This window comes from Podarcis filfolensis (assembly GCF_964270895.1).
Source record: "Podarcis filfolensis genome assembly, chromosome: 18".
NCBI classification, from domain to species: Eukaryota; Metazoa; Chordata; class Lepidosauria; order Squamata; family Lacertidae; genus Podarcis; species Podarcis filfolensis.
In genome coordinates, this window is record NC_139622.1 from 11,188,307 (window position 1) to 11,208,703 (window position 20,397).

The following is a 20,397-nucleotide window of genomic DNA, read 5'->3' on the forward strand; positions in this document are numbered from 1 at the left end:
GAGTCGTTCCTGGGGATGCCCCTCTGCAAGCGAAACCTGGGGGGGGGGGGAGGCTGTTGGGCCTTTGCCCGCGAGAAAATGACTCATGAAGAGGCGCATCGGGCCACCCCTTGCGCGGCGCGGCGCGGCGCTTGGGGAAGCCGTTCCCCAGCGTGGCAACCGTTTTCTCCCGTGCCGGGCGGAGGAGGCCTCGCTCCACCTCCGGCTCCTCCTGCCGCCCCGTCGTCATTTCCAGTGCGGCTGTCGCTGCTGTCACATCCGCCTCCTCGGGAGGAGGAGCAGGAGGCGCCGAAGGGGAGGCGCAGACGAGCAGCGAGCCAGCGCCAGCCGCGTCTCCAAGTTCCAGGCCCCGGGCGCGTAATGCGGAGCGCGGCGGGGGCCGGTTGCAGCGCCCGGGCGGGGGCCCGGAGGCGGCGGATCGGGGCCTGGCCGGTGCTGGGCGGCTAGATCCGAGCAGCTGCTGCCGGGAGAGGAGGGAGGAAGCCAGCCAGACGGAGAGAGAGAAAGAGAGAGACGCACAAGAGACGCCAGCTGCCGTGCGCCAAAGCGCGCTTTGGAGAGACCCCCGTCGGGATTTGGAGAGGGACGCGCGGCGGCGAGGGTGATTATCCGGGCGAGGCGGGGGCGGAGGGGGCGTCACTTGTCCTTAGGATCCCGCGGCGGATAGAGACGGGAGGGTGCAGGGAGGGGAGTCGGTGGCGGCGAGCCCGATCCGGGTTGAGTTTCCTTTCGCTTTGCGCGCGCCTCCCTCCCCGAGGAGCGGAGATTATCCGTGCGCCTTCGGCCCCCCTTCTCCCCCGAGGTGCGCTGCCTTTAGGGACCTCCTCGCGAGTCGGCCCGGCGGCTCCACCGAGCGCGCTGTTGCCGACGCGGACCGGCAGCGGCTCCCCGGGGTTTCGGGCAAGGAACGGGCTCCCGCTTTCCACCTCACCAGCCCTTCCTGGATGCAAGAACAAGATACCAGTCCTCAAGGATCAGGGCTAAGGGTAGATTTAAGCCGAGAAGCTGCCTTGTGCAGTGGGCCCCAATCCCTCAGTATTGCCGGAACTGGCTGGCAGCAGCTGTCCAGGGGCTTCAAGACTGAACCCGGGAGGTCGCCTTCTTAAATCTTCTCAACGCCCCCCCTTTTTTTGCAAAGCACCAAGATGTGCGGCGGTATGTCTACCGGATGCCTCAGCACTGGTAAACCCCCGAAAGGCCCATTGATTTCAGTAGGTCTCCGAGGAGGAGGAGAACCTAGTTGGGAAATGTTTGCGTTCTCCCCATTTGCGTGTGTATTGGAGGGGTTGTTTTGCAAACTTTGACCCTTTCCAGAGCGCACGCACACACAGTAGAGCAGTCCGGGTTTCTGCACCTTTACCTGTTTACTCTGAAGTCAGCCCCCCTCCCTCCTGAGTTGCGTGCCCCACCTCCCCCCCCCCCACCAGAGATACATCTGGCAGAGTTAAATACTTAACGGTGTGTGTTTAGAAGGCAGGCAGCGGCCGATGATGTCATTATTGTTTTTCCACAGCACACCGTTCAACAGGGTTGTGCATCCTGGAAAGAAAGAAAAAACCTTGTCCAATCAACAGATAGCTCTGCAGCGATGATTTATTAATATTTATATATATATATATTTGGAATTTGTAGTTAAGGGAGTCGGCTTGGCTGACTCTGCTCTGGACTGCGGAAAACGTATGTGAATATATCTATATACAGTGGTACCTTGGTTCTCAAAGATTTGGTTTCCTGCCCGGAAACCTACATCCCCACTGTGGAAGGACGTGTGGATCCAGAATTGGCCTCCACCGTCACTTAGAGACTCATTGTTAAAACCATGTTTATGGAAGACAATCTTACTCGGCTAGGAGGGATCACCGAAGAAGAAGGTTCTAAAACTTAATCCGTTCCAAAACCAAGGCGCGCTTCCCCATAGAAAGTCATGCAAAACGGATTAATCCGTTTCAGACTTTTCAAAACAACTCCTAAAACAGCAGTTTAACATGAATTTTACTATCTAACGAGACCACTGATCCATAAAATGAAAGCAATAAACAATGTACTGTACTCTGAAATAAATAAGACAGTATTGTAGATGATAAAAATTAAAATTATTCCCCCCCCCCCTTTACCTGCAGTGATGACAGTCATTGTTTGGATGGGGGGGCTTTTAGCCATTTCCGCAGTCACACAATCAATCCATCAGTAGTTTAACTGGGTTCCACAATCACAGAAACAAATGAATCGAAAACCCTTTTATTTAAAATGCATGTCTGGGTTATTTGTGGGGCCTGCCTGGTGTTTTTACATGAGTAGAATGTGTCCTTTTATTTAAAAATGCATCTCTGGGTTATTTGTGGGGCATAGGAATTCGTTCATTATTTTCCCTACCAAAATATAGTCCGGCCCCCCACAGTGGACCGGCCCCCTGCTGAAAAAGTTTGCTGACCCCCTGGTCCAGTCCAACCCTTTGCAATGCAGGGGGAAATCTGTACCCCGTTAAAATGATGGAGTCCCTGTGGTTGTTTCTAACTCCCCTTTCCGTTCCCCATTTTTTTCTTTCTCTCTCTCTCTCTTTTTTTGTCTTTTCCAAAATTTTTGTATTGGTTTTCACAATATTATAAACAAACAAACACACAAGACAAACATAAATCATAGCCTTATTGAAAATTACACTTATTAACTTTGTTAAGTGACTTCCTCGCTTCCCCTTGGTTGAATTTCATTGCATGTCCTTTTAATGGTTTCCCAAATCCCAATTCTTATGAAATTTAACTTAAGCATCCTTAAATCTTCACCTTATGGAATTAAACGTATTAACTCGTCACTTAACATAAATAAAATCCTAAACCAGTTAAGTATCAGCAAGCTGCTTTCAGTTACCGGTAATTTAACTTAACAAATTTAACTTTATTATTGTTGTTGTTGTTGTTGAGTCGTTTAGTCGTGTCCGCCTCTTCGTGACCCCCTGGACCAGAGCACGCCAGGCCCTCCTGTCTTCCACTGCCTCCCGCAGTTTGGTCAAACTCATGCTGGTTGCTTCAAGAACACTGTCCCACCATCTCGTCCTCTCTCGTCCCCTTCTCCTTGTGCCCTCCATCTTTCCCAACATCAGGGTCTTTTCCAGGATGTCTTCTCTTCTCCTGAGGTGGCCAAAGTCTTGGAGCCTCAGCTTCAGGATCTGTCCTTCCAGTGAGCACTCAGGGCTGATTTCCTTCCGAATGGAGAGGTTGGATCTTCTTGCAGTCCATGGGACTCTCAAGAGTCTCCTCCAGCACCAGAATTCATAATACTGTCCTTCCAGTGAGCACTCAACCACAAATTTAACTAGATAATCATTAAATTTAATCCACTCTCTCTTTTTATTTTTAGGACTCTGGAGAGGGAAACGGATGCTCAGCCAGGAGACATTGGAACACAGCCGTCGTATGCCGGAATGCGGGAGAATCCTCTCATAGTTCTTCGGAGTGGGCATGTCATAAAGGCTTTCCCTAAGCGCCCTTAGCTTCGCTTCTTTCCTCCAGCCCGGGACTTCGACGGGTGTGAACCCCCCCAAAAAACCCCATATTCCTGCCCCGCCGGCCACCATGAACGGCCTGACGGTCAGCGAACTCTGTTGCCTTTTCTGTTGCCCGCCCTGCCCCGGGCGCATCGCCGCCAAACTGGCCTTCCTGCCCCCCGAGCCGACGTACACCATCGTCCCCGAACCGGATCCTGTTGCGGGGGGGCCCGGCAGCGCCTCCCCCCGAGGAGGAGCCATGACCCGCTGGAAGCTGCACCTGGGGGACCGAGCTGATTTCCAGTACGCCCAGCGGGAACTGGACACCATCGAGGTGTTCCTGACCAAGAGCAGCCGGGGGAACCGCGTGGGGTGCATGTACGTCCGTTGCGTACCTGGCGCCAGGTGAGATGGTTTTGGGCTGCGTTTATTCCCCCCTGTTTCGCCTTTCATTTGTTTGCCACCTTTCCGTCTTTCTGCTGTTGTTATTCATTGCGAAACAGACAACACCAGACAGACCAAAACAAAAGCGCAATGACAACTAGTAATAATAATAATACAGTGGTACCTCGGGTTACAAGGGACGTGGGTGGCGCTGTGGGTTAAACCACAGAGCCTAGGGCTTGCCGATCAGAAGGTTGGCGGTTCGAATCCCCGCGGCGGGGTGAGCTCCCGTTGCTCGGTCCCTGCTCCTGCCAACCTAGCAGTTCGAAAGCACATCAAAGTGCAAGTAGATAAATAGGTACCACTCCGGCGGGAAGGTAAACAGCGTTTCCATGCGCTGCTTCCAGACCTGGAAGCTGTACTCTGGCTCCCTCGGCCAATAAAGCGAGATGAGCGCCGCAACCCCAGAGTCAGTCATGACTGGACCTAATGGTCAGGGGTCCTTTACCTTACCTTGGGTTACAGACGCTTCAGGTTACATACGCTTCAGGTTACAGACTCCGCTAACCCAGAAATAGTACCTCGGGTTAATTACTTTGCTTCAGGATGAGAACAGAAATCGCGCAGCGGCAGCGGGAGGCCCCATTAGCTAAAGTGGTGCTTCAGGTTAAGAACAGTTTCAGGTTAAGAATGGACCTCCAGAACGAATTAAGTACTTAACCCGAGGTACCACTGTAATAAATAAAATTTTATTTATATCCCAACCTCCCCAGCCGAAGCCGGGCTCTCAGCGGCTAACAACAGTAAAATAATACAGCATTCTAAAATCGATTCATTCTAAAATCAGTTTTAAATCAAATTAATGGCAACCATTAATTTGACTAAACATTAATTGACTACACATCATCTAACATAGGGGTCAGCAAACGTTTTCAGCAGGGGGCCAGTCCACTGTCCCTCAGATCTTGTGGGAGGCCAGACTATATTTTGAGGGGGGGGGGGAAATGAACGAATTCCTATGCCCCACAAATAACCCAGAGATGCATTTGAAATAAAAGGACACATTCTAGTCATGTAAAAACACGCTGATTCCCGGACCGTCCGTGGGCCGGATTTAGAAGGCGATTGGGCCACATCCGGCCCCCTGGTCTTAGTTTGCCTACCCATGATCTAACATCAGACATATTTTTGACTTCCAAATCACCTCATTGTGCTTTCTAAATATTCTTATAATAATTAATAACAATAATTTTATTATTTATACCCCGCCCATCTGGCTGGGCCTCCCCAGCCACTCTGGGCGGCTCCCAACTGAATATTAAAACACACAAAACAGCATTAAACATTAAAAACTTCCCTAAACAGGGCTGCTTTCAGATGTCTTCTAAAAGTAAGATGGTTGCTTATTGCCTTGACATCTGATGGCAGGGCGTTCCACAGGGTGGGCGCCACCACCGAGAAGGTCCTCTACGTCCTCCTCTATTTTTTCCTGCCCCCCCCCAGTGGTCTTCAGGCGGTTCCCTCCCTGCGAGAAGTGAGGTTACAGGGAACCAGGCAGAGGGCCTTCTCGGTGGTGGCGCCCTCCCATCAGATGTCAAGGAAATAAACAACTACCTGACTTTCAGAAGACATCTGAAGGCAGCCCTGTTTAGGGAAGCTTTTAATGTTTGAAGTTCTATTCTGTTTTTATATGTACTGGAAGCCGCCCAAAGTGGCTGATGGGAAAATCAGAGAGCCAGTATGGTTAAGGGGTTAGAGTGACCTACTGGGAACTGAGAGACCCGGGTTCAAATCTCCCCTTAGCCCTGAAGCTCACTGGGGGTGCCTTTGGGCCCGTCACTGCCTTTCCGCCTGACCTAGTGAGGTTACAGGGAACCAGGCAGAGGGCCTTCTCGGTGGTGGCGCCCTCCCATCAGATGTCAAGGAAATAAACAACTTTCTGACTTTCAGAAGACATCTGAAGGCAGCCCTGTTTAGGGAAGCTTTTAATGTTTGATCTTGTTTTTAATATTCTGTTGGGAGCCACAGAAGGGAGGCAGTTTGCCGTATGGGGGGATTGCCGTAACCTGGGTCTCTGCGGAGATTTTGCCAGCTTGGCCACTGTCTGCCTGCTGGGGAGAAGAAGGGAGGGGGCGGCCAGGAAGGAGCAACAAGACAGATGCTAGCGCCACAGCTGTTTCCGCTGTAGAAGAGGGTGTTTCCCCGGTTTGGAATTTCCTGTCCTATTTGCAGCGGATACCAGGATCCGTTCATCCGGTTTGCTGCAAACGGGTTTGCTGCAAACTGTTAAAAATAAGAGACCTCCTTGCTGGCAAAAGCCCTGAATATCACCAGGGCTGCTGCGAAATAACTCTGTTTTATGGCGTTCCACAAGAGAGGCTGTGATGGTCGATGGACAGCTGCTGATTTTAAACTCCGGGACATAGATTTTTTAGCGGAAGGAAACACTATTTTTACAACGGAAATGAGTTTATAGGGAGCTTTCCGTTTCGCCTACTGTGGCCGCACCAGGAATTTTGTTAGCCCCCCCCCAAAAAAAAGTTATTGAGCTTGCTTTTTGGGAGAGAAAGCGCCCCAAAAATGTTGTTGAGCTTTTCGTGGGAAAAATCCCCCCAAAAAAGAGGATGCTTCTGCTGGGGAGGCAGAACCTCAGTTAATTGAGTAACACTTTAACACTTTTCATTAATTTTTGAGGATCTGGGGGGCAGCTGCTCCCCTGCCCTCCCTTGGCTGACTTAGTATATGTTGCTGCTGTTAATTCTGCTGTCTGGTCTTTGAGCCCAATAATGATTGATTGATTGAAACTGTTAAGCCTTTTTTTTTTTTTGCAAGGTGGGGGGCAGGGGGGAGAAAGAGGAGTCTTTTTCACGATTAAAACATTTGGTGTAGGGAAGTTGGTGAAGAAAGTCTCGTGCAGCATTTGGAATACACTGGTTTAGAGAAAATGTAATTTCATCGAAAGGTTTTCATTCGTAAAGGAGTAACGCGATGAAAGAAAGGGATGTGGGAAACAAGAGTAAAAGAGAAAGATAGAAAGGGGGAAAGAACGTGCAAAAGTTGCAGGCTTGTTTGTTTGTTTTGTTTTTAAACGATATTCTATTGCATGGGTAGGCAAACTAAGGCCCAGGGGCCGGATTCGGCCCAATCACCTTCTAAATCCAGCCCGTCGATGATCCAGGAATCAGCGTGTTTTTACATGAGTAGAATGTGTCCTTTTATTTGATGTAAGTCACGGGCCTCGCCTGCTCCCTCAAATATCCCTCGTTTGCTCCTTTCTATATATAGGGTGCCGACATTTTGCATGGACTGGTTGCAGGGCCACATGGGCAAATGGCTTGAGATACCTATTAGGTCCATCAATTATCTTATAGCATATATTCAACACAAAAGAATAGCGACCATTTGTTGTTGACAAAGGACAGCTGGACATAGAAAGGGCCCCATGACCTTCAGTAGCTTAGGGCCTCATCAAAGCAAAATCCGGCCCTGCACTCAAAAGACATTCTCCTTCCATTGCAGGTTCACGGTCCTGTTTTCACACGGCAACGCTGTGGACCTGGGCCAGATGTGCAGCTTCTACATCAGCCTGGGCACCCGCATCAGTTGCAACATCTTCTCCTACGACTACTCGGGGTACGGCGTCAGCACGGGGAAGCCCTCTGAGAAGAATCTGTACGCTGACGTCGACGCTGCCTGGCAAGCACTGCGCACCCGGTGAGCGTGGGAGCGAAGGTGCCCTCTTTAAGTCAGTTGTTCGCTCGCCATTCGTCAGTGGTCTAAACCACTGAGCCTCTTGGGCTTGCCGATTGGAAGGTCGGTGGTTCAAATCCCCGCTACGGGGTGAGCTCCCGTTGCTTGGTCCCAGCTCCTGCCAACCTAGCAGTTTGAAAGCACGTCAAAGTGCAAGTAGATAAATAGGTACCACTCTGGCGGGAAGGTAAACAGCATTTCCCATCAGATGTCAAGGAAATGAACAACGATCTGACTTTTGGGAGACATCTGAAGGCAGCCCTGTTTAGGGAAGCTTTCAATGTTTTATCATGTTTCTGTATATTACTATTATTATACCCTGTCCATCTGGCGGCTTACAGCATATGTTTAAAACTTCCAGATGCGGGGTTGCCTTAAGGTGTCTTCTTAAAGTTGTGCAGTTCTTTATCTCCTTGGCATCTGAAGGGAGGGCTTTCCACAGGGCGGGTGCCACCACCGAAAAGGCCCTCTGCATGGTTATCTCACTTCTTGCAGGGAGGGAACAGCCAGAAGGCCCTGAGAGCTGGACCTCTGTGTCCGGGCTGAACAATGCAGATGGAGACGCTCCTTCAGGGATACAGGGCCGTTTAGGGATTTAAACGTCAGCACCAACACTTTGAATTGTGCTTGGAAACGTCCTGGGAGCCAATGTAGGTCTTGTTATATGGTCTCAGCAGCCGCTCCCAGTCCCCAGTCTGGCTGCCGCATTCTGGATTAGTTGTAGTTTCCGGGTCACCTTCAAAGGCAGCCCCATGTAAGCACATGGCAGTAGTCCAAGCGGGAGATAACCAGAGCATGCACCACTTTCGCCAGACAGTCTGCGGGCAGGGAGGGTCTCATCCTGCGTCCCAGATGGAGCAGCCCTGGACACAGAATTGACCTGCGCCTCCATGGACAGCCGTGAGTCCAAAATGACCCCCAGGCTGCACACCTGGTCCTTCGGGGGCGCAGTGACCCCATTCAGGAGTGTGTTCATAGAATCATAGAATCATAGAGTTGGAAGAGACCACAAGGGCCATCGAGTCCAACCCCCTGCCAAGCAGGAAACACCATCAGAGCACTCCTGACATATGGTTGTCAAGCCTCTGCTTAAAGACCTCCAAAGAAGGAGACTCCACCACACTCCTTGGCAGCAAATTCCACTGTCGAACAGTGTTCAATAATTATTATTGTTGAAACTGAAGTTGGCTTTGCTCTCTCTCCCCCCCCCCCTTTCCCTGCCTACCTTCCAGGTACGGGATCAGTCCCGAGAACATCATCTTGTACGGACAAAGCATCGGAACAGTGCCCACGGTCGACTTGGCCTCTCGCTATGAGTGTGCGGCCGTGATCCTGCACTCGCCGCTCACTTCGGGGATGCGTGTCGCCTTCCCGGAAACCAAGAAGACCTACTGTTTCGACGCTTTCCCCAAGTAAGGCTGCGGAGTGGGTCTGTGTCTGGCATTTTGGGTTGGGTGCTTCCCTCTGCTGCCAAATTAGGAAGGTGGGCGGGGCCAAGGGGGCCTGTCCGTCACTGGACATCACCCTCACAGTCCAGAACAAGAATCAAATTAGAGCAACAGCGCTAGGTTGAAAATGGTTAAAGGTAAAGGTAAAGGGACCCCTGACCATTAGGTCCAGTCGTGGCCGACTCTGGGGTTGCGGCGCTCATCTCGCTTTACTGGCCGAGGGAGCCGGCGTACAGCTTCCGGGTCATGTGGCCAGCAGGACTAAGCCGCTTCTGGCGAACCAGAGCAGCGCACGGAAACGCCGTTGACCTTCCCGCCGGAGCGGTACCTATTTATCTACTTGCACTTTGACGTGCTTTCGAACTGCTAGGTTGGGAGGAGCAGGGACCGAGCAACGGGAGCTCACCCCGTCATTGCGGGGATTCAAACCGCCGACCTTCTGATCAGCAAGTCCTAGGCTCTGTGGTTTAACCCACAGCGCCACCCGCGTCCTGAAAATGGTTAAGAAGTCATTCAACTTTAATAGAATTTTTAAAAACGTAAAAAAACAAAAACCAGATGTGTTGAAATAGGTTTAAAAATGGTTTTAAAAAACCATGGTTAATGTTACGGGGCGAACCAGGCCAATAAGTCATGTTCTTTTCCTCTTCCGCAGCATCGACAAAGTCTCCCGGATCACCTCCCCGGTCCTCTTCATCCACGGCACGGAGGATGAGGTCATTGACTTCTCCCACGGCTTGGCTCTCTATGAGCGCTGCCCGAAGGCTGTTGAGCCGCTGTGGGTCGAGGGCGCCGGCCACAACGACATCGAACTGTACAGCCAGTACCTGGAGCGCCTGCGCAAGTTCATTTCGCACGACCTGGCCGGCCAGAACAACTGACAACCGCCCGTCTCGTTTCTCGCCCTCTCCTCCGGCTGCGGCCGCGCGCACCTCGGTTCGGAGGGTGGCGAGGGGCTCGCGGCTTTAGGGCGCTGTTACGGGCGCCAGTCCCCTGCCCACCAAAGCGGGAGAGGAGTCCTCCGTTACAGAGGGGCGCCAGTCCCGGGTCTCTCTCGGGGCATTTCCTCCGACACCGGGAGTCACTCGTTCGCCCCCCGCTGCCATCTCTGACGTCGACGCCTCCCGCCCCGGCAACGCGCCGAGCCGCCCCTCTCTGCGCCTGCAGACTAGCCGTTTCCGCACATCGCTGTCCATTTTTTATATAAAAAATACGTCGACGACGCCTCCATCGAGACTACGCTGCCACCACGACATCCCATTTTCTCGAATCCTTCTTTTCGTAACTCTCGGCGCGTCCCAGAGATAGCAATAAGCCTTGGGGGAAGGGGGAAGGTTGAGCGGCATAACCTGGCTCTGCCCCTAGGACACAGGGTGGGGTGGGGCGCCAAAATGCATGACGGCCAAAATGGTCCGCTCTGCTTCCGCCGCCCGTCGCACAGCGCCACCTAGAGGCCGGAGGACCTCCATTACAGAGTCTCCTGCGCTGCGGCGGATGGAGATTTCGCCAGGACACGCCGGAGGGAAGACCCTGGTTGTAGAATACAACCTGTCTGATCTACACAGGCCAGGATTTAGCGGGTTGGCGGGAATCAGAGAGACAGTTTGCCTGTTCCGTCCACAAACTCCCGGATCCTATTGTTTGAATATCCCCGCCGTATCCGGATACCCCCATGTGTTTGAGCCAGAATTCACTTAATTCCAAGCAGGGAATTTTTTTCGTGTGTGTTTGCGGGGGGGGGGGAGGAGAGGGAGTTTGGGGAAAGCCTCCCACCCGTTCGTTTTTGAAAACAAAGAGGAATAAAAGTTTGGAAGACGCAGATTTGTCTCCCAAGAAATGTTGTTGGGTGTGTCTTGCGGGGTTCAGGGCCACGGCTGGAACTGGGTGTGTTGGGGTACCTGGAAAAAAATCCACATTCCTCTGCACCATCTCAAAACACGCTTCGCTACATCTTCTGCGATGGATTGGGTCCAGGAGAGTCGCTTGCCTGTTGCTTGCAAGGAGATGTTGCTAAGTAACTCACCTGCAAGAGAACCGTGTCTTTACGTGCACAACTTCTGCCGTACACTGTTAATAATGATAATTTTATTCTTCGTACTCTGTCCATCTGGCTCGGTTTCCCCAGGCAATCTGTGCGGCTTCCAGCATATACAGAAACATATTAAAACATCAACCATTAAAAACTTCCCTAAAGAGGGCTGCCTTCAGATGTCTTCTAAAAGTCAGACAGTTGTTTATTTCCTTGACATCTGATGGGAGGGCGCCACCACCAAGAAGGCCCTCTGCCAGGTTCCCGGTAACCTTGCTTCTTACAGGGAGGGAACCGCCAGAACACCCTCGGCGCTGGATTTCAGTGTCCCGGCTGAATGATGGGGGTGGAGACGCTCCTTCAGGTATACTGGACTGAGGCCGTTTAGGGCTTTAAAGGTCAGCACCAACACTTTGAATTGTGCTCGGAAACATCCTGGGAGCCAATGCAGGTCTTTCAAGACCGGTGTTATATGGTCTCGGCGGCCACTCCCAGTCCCCAGTCTGGCTGCTGCATTCTGGATTAGTTGTAGTTTCTGGGTCGCCTTCAAAGGTAGCCCCACGGAGAACGCATTGCAGTAGTCCAAGCGGGAGATTACTAGAGCATGGACCACTCTGGCCAGACAGTCTGCGGGCAGGGAGGGTCTCATCCTGCGTACCAGATGGAGCTGCCCTGGACACAGAATTAACCTGCGCCTCCATGGACAGCTGTGAGTCCAAAATGACCCCCAGGCTGCGCACCTGGTCCTTCAGGGGCACAGCTACCCCATTCAGGACCAGGGAGTCCCCCACACCCGCCTGTCCCCCAGAAACAGTACTTCTGTCTTGTCAGGATTCAACCTCAATCCGTTAGCCGCCATCCATCCTCCAACCGCCTCCAGACACTCACACAGGACCTTCACCGCCTTCACTGGTTCTGATTTGAAAGAGAGGTAGAGCTGGGTATCATCTGCATATTGATGGACACCCAGCCCAAACCCCCTGATGATCTCTTCCAGCGGCTTCATATAGATGTTAAAAAGCATGATCGATGGGGAGAAGGAAGAGAGGGATGGGGGGGGGAGGAACGGCCGTTTTCCAGCCCCCCCAAATAAGCCTAGATATATTTTCAAAACCGCCTCTGAAAATCTGACCGGAGGAGGAGGCCAATTTTGCGGGGTCAGTCCTCCCCTTCTGTGGCACGCGGTTGTCCCCAGCAGCCTCCGATTAGCAAAGCGGCTGGAACAGCCTGGGGCGGACTTAATCCTATGAGAGAAAACTGTTTGTTTGTGCCAAATATGTATCTGTCTCTCTATCTCCTCTTAAGAGCTGTCAACTTCCTGGTGGAGAGAGAGGCAGGAGGGGATCTGTTGTGTGTATGAAGTATGCAGGAAATTGGAGAGGGCTGAGTAATAGTGGGGGCTGTTGGCTATCCTAATAATAATAATAAATTATTTGTTTGTACTCTGCCCATACATGGGGCGCGGGTGGCGCTGCGGGTTAAACCACAGAGCCTAGGACTTGCCGATCAGAAGGTCGGCGGTTTGAATCCCCATGACGGGGTGAGCTCCCGTTGCTCTGTCCCTGCTCCTGCCAACCTAGCCGTTCGAAAGCACGTCAAAGTGCAAGTAGATAAATAGGTATCGCTCCGGTGGGAAGGTAAAGGGTGTTTCCGTGCGCTGCTCTGGTTCGCCAGAAGCGGCTTAGTCATGCTGGCCACGTGACCCGGAAGCTGTATGCCTGCTCCCTCGGCCAATAAAGCGAGATGAGCGCCACAACCCCAGAGTGGGCCACGACTGGACCTAACGGTCAGGGGTCCCTCTACCTTTACCTTTTTACTCTGCCTGTATGACTGGTTTGCCCCAGCCGCTCTGAGCGGCTCCCAACAGAATATTAAAAAGACAATAAAACATCAGATATTAAAAACTTCCCTAAACAGGACTGCTTTCAGGTGCTTTCTAAAAGCTTCTGACATATAAATGTAAAAATAGCTTTCACATGGAAGGAAACCCCAGGGGTACCGAGTGGTACCTCGGGTTACAGACGCTTCAGGTTACAGACTCTGCTAACCCAGAAATAGTACCTCGGGTTAAGAACTTTGCTTCAGGATGGGAACAGAAATCGTGTGGCGGCAACAGGAGGCCCCATTAGCTAAAGTGGTGCTTCAGGTTAAGAACAGTTTCAGGTTAAGAACGGACCTCCAGAACGAATTAAGTACTTAACCCGAGGTACCACTGTATGCCTAAACCATCAGCCCTCCCTTTTTCATCGCAGAAATGTTGCGGGTTGGAGAGTCAAGGAGATAAGTAACTATACAGCCTTTAGAAGACATCTGAAGGCAGCCCTTTTGTTTGTTTGTTTGTTTGATGAATTTATAAATGTTGGAAGCCGCCCAGAGTGGTTGGGGCAATCCAGTCAGATGGGTGGGGTATAAATATTAAAATAATGATGCAATAAGACATCCCTATTTTCATTGGAGAAATGTTGGGAGGGTATAGATTTGAGGGTTGGCCAAAACCAAGCCTGCCTTTGTGCGTAGCAGTGAACCGGTGGAACTCCCTGCCTCAGGCTACTCTGTTCTGTGGCTTAAGAAATGGCCGGCCAAAGACCTAGCAGTATATAGCTGCTGCTTCTTTGGCAATCCCTCGTAGCCGAGTAAGATTGTCTTCCATAAACACAATTTTAACAATGAGTCCGTAAGGGACTGTGGAGGCCAATTCTGGATCCCCACGTCCTTCCACAGTGGGGACATAGGTTTGCCAAGCGTGCCTTCCTCTTAGCACGTTTCTCCCTTTCGTCCTGAGTTCGAGTCTCTTCAAAGCCCAGGACACCTTTGGTAAAGGCTGTTCTCCAACTGGAACGCTCGCAGGTCAGTGTTTCCCAATTGTCGGTGTTTATACTTCATTTTTTTAGATTTGCCTTGAGACAGTCTTTAAACCTCTCTTGTTGACCACCAACATTACGCTTTCCATTTTTAAGTTCAGAATAGAGTAGTCGCTTTGGAAGACGATCATCAGGCATCCGCACAACATGACCAGTCCAACAAAGTTGATGTTGAAGAATCATCGCTTTGACACGGGCGATCTTTGCTTCTTCCAGTACACTGGCATTCGTTCGCCTGTCTTCCCAGGTGGTGTGTAAAAGTTTTTGGAGACCCCATTGATGGAATCTTTCAAGTTGGAGATGGCGTTTATAAGTAGTCCACAAGCATACAGTAAGGTTGGTAGTACAATAGTTTTGTAAACAAGCATTTAGGTTTCCCTGCAAATGTGTCCCGGTATATATAGCAAGGACATGGATAACCTGCAACCCTCCACAAGTTGTGGGCCTCAAAACACACACACACACACCGTGATCTCTGACCACTGGGCATGCTTTTGGGAGCTGGGAGTCCAAAAGCATCCGGGGGGGGGCTGGTATTCAGGTCCCTGTGTTCCTGTTCTAAGAGGATCAACGGCCCTCGCTTGATGGATAAGTTGCCCAGCTGAGCGGAAGGTCACGGAGGAGAAGAATAGGCCCTTTGAGAAGTTAGGTCTGGTATAAGGCAGTCATGAGACCCCTTTTAGCTTGGTCATGGGATCCAGCATCAGCAAGGAGCCCCCCGCCCCGCCACAATTAAGTCCTCTTAAGTCGATTTTCGGTTCCCACTTCCAAGCCCTGTCCGACTCGGGCTTTTCACGTGCTGGTCATATGAATGGCGACAGTATAAAACCGACGCCTGGCGGACCATCGGTTCCATCATCTGGAAAGAAGAAGAAGAGGACGAGGCGAGAGTCACTGAACTTTCTCGGGACAGGGAGCCCAGCTGCCACCGGAAAGGAGTCACCCCCCAAAACGGAGTTGGTAAGGCAGCCGAGAATGGAGAAGACCCCTTTGGTATCAAGGAAGTGAGATAGATCTTGTTTCCAAGAGCGAGGGAACCTCCTTGGAAGTTTTTTAAGCAGAGGTTGGGTGGTCTCGGCTGCTTCAGCCGAGATTCCCGCATTGCAGGGGGTTGGTCTAGAGGACCTTTGAGGGTCCCAGCTTGACGGTTCTATAATTCTACGGCGAGCGTTTTGCCACGGACGGGGTCACTGGGTGGGTCCCGAGCTGGTGGCATCCACGTCGTACGTTCAAAGCGCGTGGCACCACAACCCTCGGCTAGAATTCTTTGGAGTATAGTTTGCTAAGGGTGCTGGGAACCAATAATAATAAAATTTCATGTTCCTAGTCCTCATGAGTGTAACGATTTAAAGAGTGTGGCTTTACTCTCAAAAGCGGAGCGCTCTTACGGCAGCTTATATCCAGAGGCACGCCATACTTTTCCTCCTCCATGAATTTGCCCAATCCTCTTTGAAAGCGACCCAAATCGGTGGCCATACGCGGCTCCTGTGGCAGGGAGTTCCACAGCCTGGCAACGCTTTTATCCGCTCCATTTGTGAAGCCAGGCAAACAAAAACTGGGAATGGCATTTAAAGCACCGTCCTGCCATAAATTCGCGCAGCGGCTTTGATAAAACTGAGAGTTTTATTTGCAACTTTCATGGTCTCGACAAGCAAGGAGATTTTAGAGTCTCCAATAAAGGTTAAAGAAACGGAAGGAAATGTTTGCTGCATTCCGTGCCAGATTTATTTTATTTTTTATTTAATCTATATGCTTAGCCAATGCAATTTCTGTGCTAGGGAAAGCCAGATTTGGGAACCACCAGAAGGACGTGAAACCGTCTCTTATTTTGCATGGTTTGTTTTATTCTGCAGTCTTCGCATTTTTTGCATGCATAATAGCTATGTAATTTCTCACGGAGGGGAGATGTGAGACTCTGGATCTTGTCTTCTGGAACTGACCACACCCTGTCAAGGTTTGCAATCCAGAACTCAACAGAGAGAACTCAAAGAGAAAGGATGTGTGCTCTGTTTGTATAGCAATAATAATAATCATCATAATTATAAATACCCCGTGCCCGTCTGGCTGGGTTTCCCCAGCCACTCTGGGCAGCTTCCAGCCGAATATAAAAACGTAATAAAACGCCAGACGTTAAAAAATTCCCGATACAGGGCCACCTTCAGATGCATACTGGATAAAACCAGATTTACCTCCCCATTTCGGAGGTTATGGGGCTTTCGTGAGCTCCGGAAGAGCGCTGTCTTGCCACGGAATGTGCGCAAGCAGTGCAACTTCTGCCATTTACAATGCACCAAAAACGTTTCGAAAGTGGGTTAAAATAAAAATAAAAATTGACACAGTGGTGACAGTTTTGAGGTCTTCACCCCCCCCCGGGCTCCTTGGGGAGGGATCAGGGCTGGGATAGAAAAAAATAATAACGAATAAACTAAATAAAAATAAATTAGACATGCTGGCAAACTTTAGCATGCGCTGAAAGCCTCTGTCTCAAGGAGCTGATGGTTTAGGTATATTCAAGTTTCTAATCCTCATTTTTTTTCTTCCCCATTTCCCCTCCCACTTTCTTCTTTTTTAAAAAAATAAAGTTTTTATTGATACAACAAGAAAAAAGAAAAAAACACAAATACCAAATTACACACAAGAATAACCACAGACACATAATTTTCTTAGCAAACAATAAAACATCTATTGGTCTTAACACTAAAGACCCAACCTCCCGTCTATTCCATATTTCAAATTCATATTACTTATTGCCAATACACACTTTTATCATAATTAAACTTATTCTTAATAAATCTAATTTCTTATATCTACCTTGCAACTATTACTGAAGTTCCTCGAATGCTGCAACAGAATTTAAACTACCATATTTATTTTTCAGATATTCTTTGAAAACCTCCCATTGTGAAACAAATTCCTGTTTTGATTTATTCTCCTTTCGCAGGACGCTGAATCATCTTTCCTTCTGCTTCTCCTCGACACGTTCTTCCTTCTTTCTTTTACATCTCTCCTTCTCCTCTTCTTTCTCTCCCCCCGCCAACTCTCGTTCCACTCAATTGTGTCGAAGGCCTTTGGAAGGATGGGACTTGTCTCCAAAGTATTCCCGCACCCCCACCGCTAGGCTTTGTGGTTTTCCCTTTGTCATCCTATGCCTGGGAGATTCTCTGGAGGCTGGGATAGTAAAGGGAAGCTCACGTTGCTATGGGCCCAGCTCAGGGCAGGAAGATCGGGGAGACACCCTCAAAAAGCGGCAACGTCACCTGAACATCACCTCTTCCTACTCCATGTAACTGACAGCTGACTCAGAAAGAATGAAATAAATTTAATGATTATTTCGTTAAATTTGTTAAGTTAAAATAACCGGAAACAGCTTGCAGATACTTAATAGGCTTAGGATTTTGTTTATGTTAAGTGATGAATTAATATGCTTAATTATATAAGGTGAAGATTTAAGGATGTTAATGTTTAAGTTAAATTTTATAAAAATTGGGATTTGGAAAACTGTTAAAAGGACATGCAATGAAATTCAACTAAGGGGAAGCGAGGAAGTCACTTAACAAAGTTAATAACGGTAATTTTCAATAAGGCTATGATTTATGTTTGTTTGTCTTGTGTGTTTGTTTGTTTATAATATTGTGAAAACCAATAAAATTTTTGGAGGAAAAAAAAGTAACTGACAGCTGACACCGGATCCACACCCGAAAGCTGCTGGACTTCCCTCACACAGTCTCGGCCACGACCCTTTTATATACAGAGCTTGAGGGCTAGAAGCTTGACGTCTTTAAAAGAAAAGAATGTAAGCTGGAATTCTCAGGGCAATTGCATGGCTGCTGCTGATATAGAGGCTGTCTTCTAAGGTCCTCAGCAGAGGGAAATTGGAGAGCTTCGCTGGTTACAGCGTGGCGCCATTGATGCCAAGGTTGCAGGTTCGATCCTCATATGGGATGGCTGCATATTCCTGAATTGTGGGGGGTTGGACTAGATGACCCTTAGGGTCCCTTCCAGCTCAACGAATCAACAATTCTACGATTCTATTCTTCGCAAGCAAAAAGTAGCAGTCCTCTGGAACTCTTCAGAGAAAGGATGTGGTTTTAAAAATTGTAAGACGCTGAGATAAACTGTACCTTTAGCATTCTCGTTTGTATATAATTATCTCTAACCTGTACATATTATTTTTTTTGAAACGGTGGAACTATTGTTTTATGAGCCACTGGGCAACTGCGGAGAAATGGGACACTCCTTTTGGGGAGCGGGGGCTGAGGGGGGGCATGAGAATGTAAGCAGAGACACGAACCCCAAAATGTTGCCTTCAAAAACATACTCCTCCAAATTCAATGAGACTAGCTGCCTAGCAGAATAGCTCTAAACTTAAATAATAAAAATAAAAATTTACTGGCATAAACACATACAGCGGCACCTCGGGTTACATACGCTTCAGGTTACAGACTCCGCTAACCCAGAAATAGTGCTTCAGGTTAAGAACTTTGCTTCAGGATGAGAACAGAAATCGGGCTCTGGCGGCATGGCAGCAGCAGGAGGCCCCATTAGCTAAAGTGGTGCTTCAGGTTAAGAACAGTTTCAGGTTAAGTACAGATCTCCGGAACGAATTAAATACTTAACCCGAGGTACCACTGTACAGAAGAGCTTTCCAAACTTTCCGTGCTGGCGACACACTTTTCAGACGTGAATCATTTCGCGACACAGAAATTTCAGTTTTACTAGCAAACCCGTTTTACTAACAAACCCCTTTCCAACATTCGCACGACACACCTACAAACCGCAGCCGGCAAACCAATGTGTCGTGGCGCATAGTTTGGAAAGCTCTGACCTACAGAATACAATAAAAATCACAAAGAAAAATAAATGTGACAGTAGAAAAATAAAACACAGACACAGAGGTTTTTTTTAAAAAAGCAACAACCAGGAAACGACTGAAAATAAAATGCCGAATTCAGTTGTCGCGTATGAGAAGAAAATTACAACTAATCCAGATCGCAGCTGCCGGATTGGGGACTGGGAATGGCCGCTAGGACCATATAACACCGGTCCTCAAAGTTCTTCACAGGCTTCCGGTAAGTTTCCGAGCACAATTCAAAGTGTTGGTGCTGACCTTGAAAGCCCTAAATGGCCTCAAAGGCCCAGTATACCTGAAGGAGCGTCTCCACCCCCAAAGTTCAGCCCGGACACCTGGGTCCAGCTCCGAGGGCCTTCTGGCGGTTCCCTCATTGCGAGAAGTGAGGTTACAGGGAACCAGGTACAGGGCCTTCTCGGTGGTGGCGCCCGTTCTGTGAGGTTTGCTGTGAGGACGAAATGTCTGAATGGCGGGGAGCAACTGAAAAGGCCACCGGGAGCTCCTTAGAGGAGAGGGGGCCTATGACTATAATATTAAATAAAAAAAATAATAAGCAGTATTCCCTGGTGCATGCAAGAAAAGGCAAGAGACATACTTAAAAGAGACATTCCCTCCTGTGAGTGCCTAATAATAATAATAATAATAATATGAATAATTTTATTATTTATACTCCGCCCCTCTGACGGGGTTGCCCCAGCCACACGCGGCGGCTCCCCAAAAATATATTAAAAAGCACAATAAAACAGCAACCATTAAAAACTTGCCTGAACAGGGCTGCCTTTGGATGTCTTCTAAAAACAAAATAGTTGTTTATCTTGTTTGTGAGTAACTATATAGCCTTAAGAAGACATCTGAAGGGAGCCCTGCATAGGGAAGCTTTTTAAAGCTTTTATTATGTTTCTATGTGTGCTGGAAGCTGCCCAGAGTGGCTGGGGGAATGCAGTCAGATTGGCAGGCAATAATAATAATAATAATAATAATAATAATAATAATAATAATATCTGTTTGACATCTTATGGAAGGGCATTCCACAGGGTGGGTGCCATTACTGAGATGGCCTTCTTGCCTGGTTCCCTGTAGCTTCACATCTCGTAGGAAAATAGCTCCACTTCTCCGATGAAAATAGGGACGTCCTATTCCATCCCCTCCAACGTCTCTCCCGTGAAAATAGGGACGTCCTATTCCATCCCCTCCAACGTCTCTCCCGTGAAAATAGGGACGTCCTATTCCATCCCCTCCAACGTCTCTCCCGTGAAAATAGGGACGTCCTATTCCATCCCCTCCAACGTCTCTCCCGTGAAAATAGGGACGTCCTATTCCATCCCCTCCAACGTCTCTCCCGTGAAAATAGGGACGTCCTATTCCATCCCCTCCAACGTTTCTCCCCTGAAAATAGGGACGTCCTATTCCATCCCCTCCAACGTTTCTCCCCTGAAAATAGGGACGTCCTATTCCATCCCCTCCAACATCTCTCCCGTGAAAATAGGGACGTCCTATTCCATCCCCTCCAACGTTTCTCCTGTGAAATTAGGGATGCCCTAAGGAAAAGCGGGAGCTTCCGGGATCAGATCAGAAACCGGGGCGGCTTCTGTAAA

At 49.3% G+C, this 20,397-nt stretch overlaps 2 protein-coding genes across 2 annotated transcripts in view; both read left to right on the forward strand.

Moving 5' to 3' along the window:
- Positions 1–20,397, forward strand: part of RNF126 (ring finger protein 126) — a 767,042-nt gene that overhangs the window by 710,608 nt on the left and 36,037 nt on the right. The window lies entirely within an intron of this gene.
- On the forward strand, positions 228–10,879 carry ABHD17A (abhydrolase domain containing 17A, depalmitoylase). The gene is made up of 5 exons (XM_083594849.1): positions 228–601; positions 3,355–3,886; positions 7,385–7,579; positions 8,848–9,027; positions 9,719–10,879. Exons 2-5 carry the CDS (start codon positions 3,570–3,572, stop codon positions 9,942–9,944), a joined length of 918 nt encoding a protein of 305 aa, XP_083450975.1. The 5' UTR covers positions 228–601; positions 3,355–3,569; the 3' UTR covers positions 9,945–10,879.